General features: G+C 48.3%; 1 protein-coding gene across 1 annotated transcript in view; it reads right to left on the bottom strand.

The window, feature by feature from the left end:
* LOC115538889 (cGMP-inhibited 3',5'-cyclic phosphodiesterase A-like) overlaps positions 1 to 1,891 on the bottom strand; it is a gene marked incomplete at its 5' end in the record, with an annotated part of 16,447 nt that extends 14,556 nt beyond the window's left edge. The window contains 2 exon segments of the mRNA XM_030350115.1: positions 1,624 to 1,671; positions 1,673 to 1,891. Coding sequence (XP_030205975.1) covers positions 1,624 to 1,671; positions 1,673 to 1,891 — 267 coding nt within the window.
* Between the last annotated feature and the right edge of the window lie 257 nt (positions 1,892 to 2,148).

The raw sequence follows: 2,148 nt of genomic DNA, 5'->3' as shown, positions 1-2,148 counted from the left end.
GGTTCACTGTCTCTTCTATATCCTATCTTTTAACAGTTTACTGAAAATTATGTATTTTTATTGAATAACTGAATTAAATAACAGAACAATATTTACTTCCCTGTTTATTTCAAATACAACAAACTGCGCTGACTCAGCAGCTGTGAGGGCTTTACTAAAGCCCAGCCGGCCCCAACGTGATCAACTCCCTCACCGAGCTCCATCCACACACTGGAGCTGGAACACACAACACACACACACACACACACACACACACACACACACACACACACACACACACACACACACACACACACACACACACACACACACACACACACAGACACACTCACACACACACACACACACACACACACACAGAGCGCCATCCTGCCTGGCATCACACACTTTATTCAGTTTCTAGCGGCCGTCCTAAGTGGATGGCTGCATTCTGAGGCGCTGGTCTAGTGAAACATTAAAAAGCCTTTCCCAGCTAGTGTGTCTTCTTCGGCTGCATTAATGAGCACCGTGCCAGGCCAGCGCTGAGGGCCGGGGATTAAGTATGCACACAGTGAGGTGCTGCAAATCTGTGTGTGTGTTTGTGTGTGTATGTAAGTGTGTGATTGTTTGTGTACGATTTTGCATGCGTGTGTCTGTGTGTCTGTGGACTTATGTGCGTGCTTGTGTTGTGTGTGTGTGTGTGTTTGTGGGTGTGTGTGCGTACGTGTGTGTGTATGTGTGTGTGTGTGCGCACCACACTATAAACCCTGTTGTGAGCATCAAATTATGAACTAAGGACACTAGGGCCTACAATAGGCCTATCACTTTACGGGATTAATTATAAATGGGTCTTTGTGCAGGGACGACTGGGGACTCTGATATAACATGAGTATGGGGAGGAGTAAGAAACAAATGGATGCCTTTCTTAAAAGTGTCTTTTATATACCCTGAATGTATACATCTTTTGAAAGGATGAAACGGTAGCTCATAACACAAATTATGGGTCTGCTCTCTTTATGCAGCAGGGCCAGGGTTGAAGGATAAGGTAACACACATCGACCATTGCCGCTATTGGAACGAAACGCAAATTAAACTTAACTCCCTTACCAATGTTAATGTAGGGGACTACACCTGTGTTGCGCTGCTAGGACAGCTCTGTGAAAAGGGTCTGTGACCTACGACCCATGCCCTGGGACATATAAAGGGGCAGACCTGTAATTAGTGTTACGAGATCCAGAAGTCCTACTTCGTGATAGCAGAACTTCTGGGGGGAGACGGCACCGAGCCTCAGGCAGAATCCAGAACCCAAAGGGGCGGAGCTACACCTTGTTTTCTATTTGGATTCTGAGATATTGTATTGTAAGATATGTGAGAAACGTATTTGCGCAAATAGATGACGTTTTCAGAAGGGGATTGTGGGCAATGTATTTCTATAGTGGCCAGTCTCCACGGTGTTGATTTGAAACCTTTTTTTGCGACATGACGACAAATACGAAGCGAAGCAAAGTAAATCGCCACGGTCACTCAGATCTCAGCTCGTCTGCCATCAGGCTCAACATTATTAATCTAAAACCGGATGTTTGTGACTAGTCCCACGAGGCCCCTTTGTGAACAGGGTCTACAACGCCACCCAGGACCTCTTACCTTGGGGAGGGCCAGCTTCTCCACCCTCCCACCGCCTCCTCCCCCCCCCCTCCTCGGTGTCGGAGCAGAGATGCGGGTCGGTGGGGAAGCGGGGCCGGTGCAGCGGCCGCAGGGAGAACTGGGTGCTGAGGAGGGTGCTGACGGCCTTCAGGGAGCTGCAGGTGTTGGGGGCGAGGGAGGGGTCGGCCAGCATGTCGGAGATGAGCCCCTGGGCCTCGCCCATCACCGCCAAGTCCACCGCCACGCTCGCCCCCGACCACTGTTGGAGAGAGAGAGAGAGAGAGAGAGAGAGAGAGAGAGGGAGTCATTGAGATGGGCGGTCAGAGGCTAGAATGGGTCAAAGAGAACCTGGTCACACTTTTCTAATCCGTAGTAGATGGTGAACAGACATAATATTTTTTTTCTAAATGTACTATTTTTTTAGTGTTGGACGAGGGAGTAGTTTGTGTGTGTGTTTCTCTGTTTATGTGTTTTTTAATCATAACAAACTTCCCTGGGAATGTATCAACCTTTAAAAGAGCACAA

Source organism: Gadus morhua, unplaced genomic scaffold (assembly GCF_902167405.1).
Source record: "Gadus morhua unplaced genomic scaffold, gadMor3.0, whole genome shotgun sequence".
NCBI classification, from domain to species: domain Eukaryota; kingdom Metazoa; phylum Chordata; class Actinopteri; order Gadiformes; family Gadidae; genus Gadus; species Gadus morhua.
The sequence above is the reverse complement of the archived record's forward strand: the minus strand, read 5'-3'. Positions and strand labels throughout refer to the sequence as shown.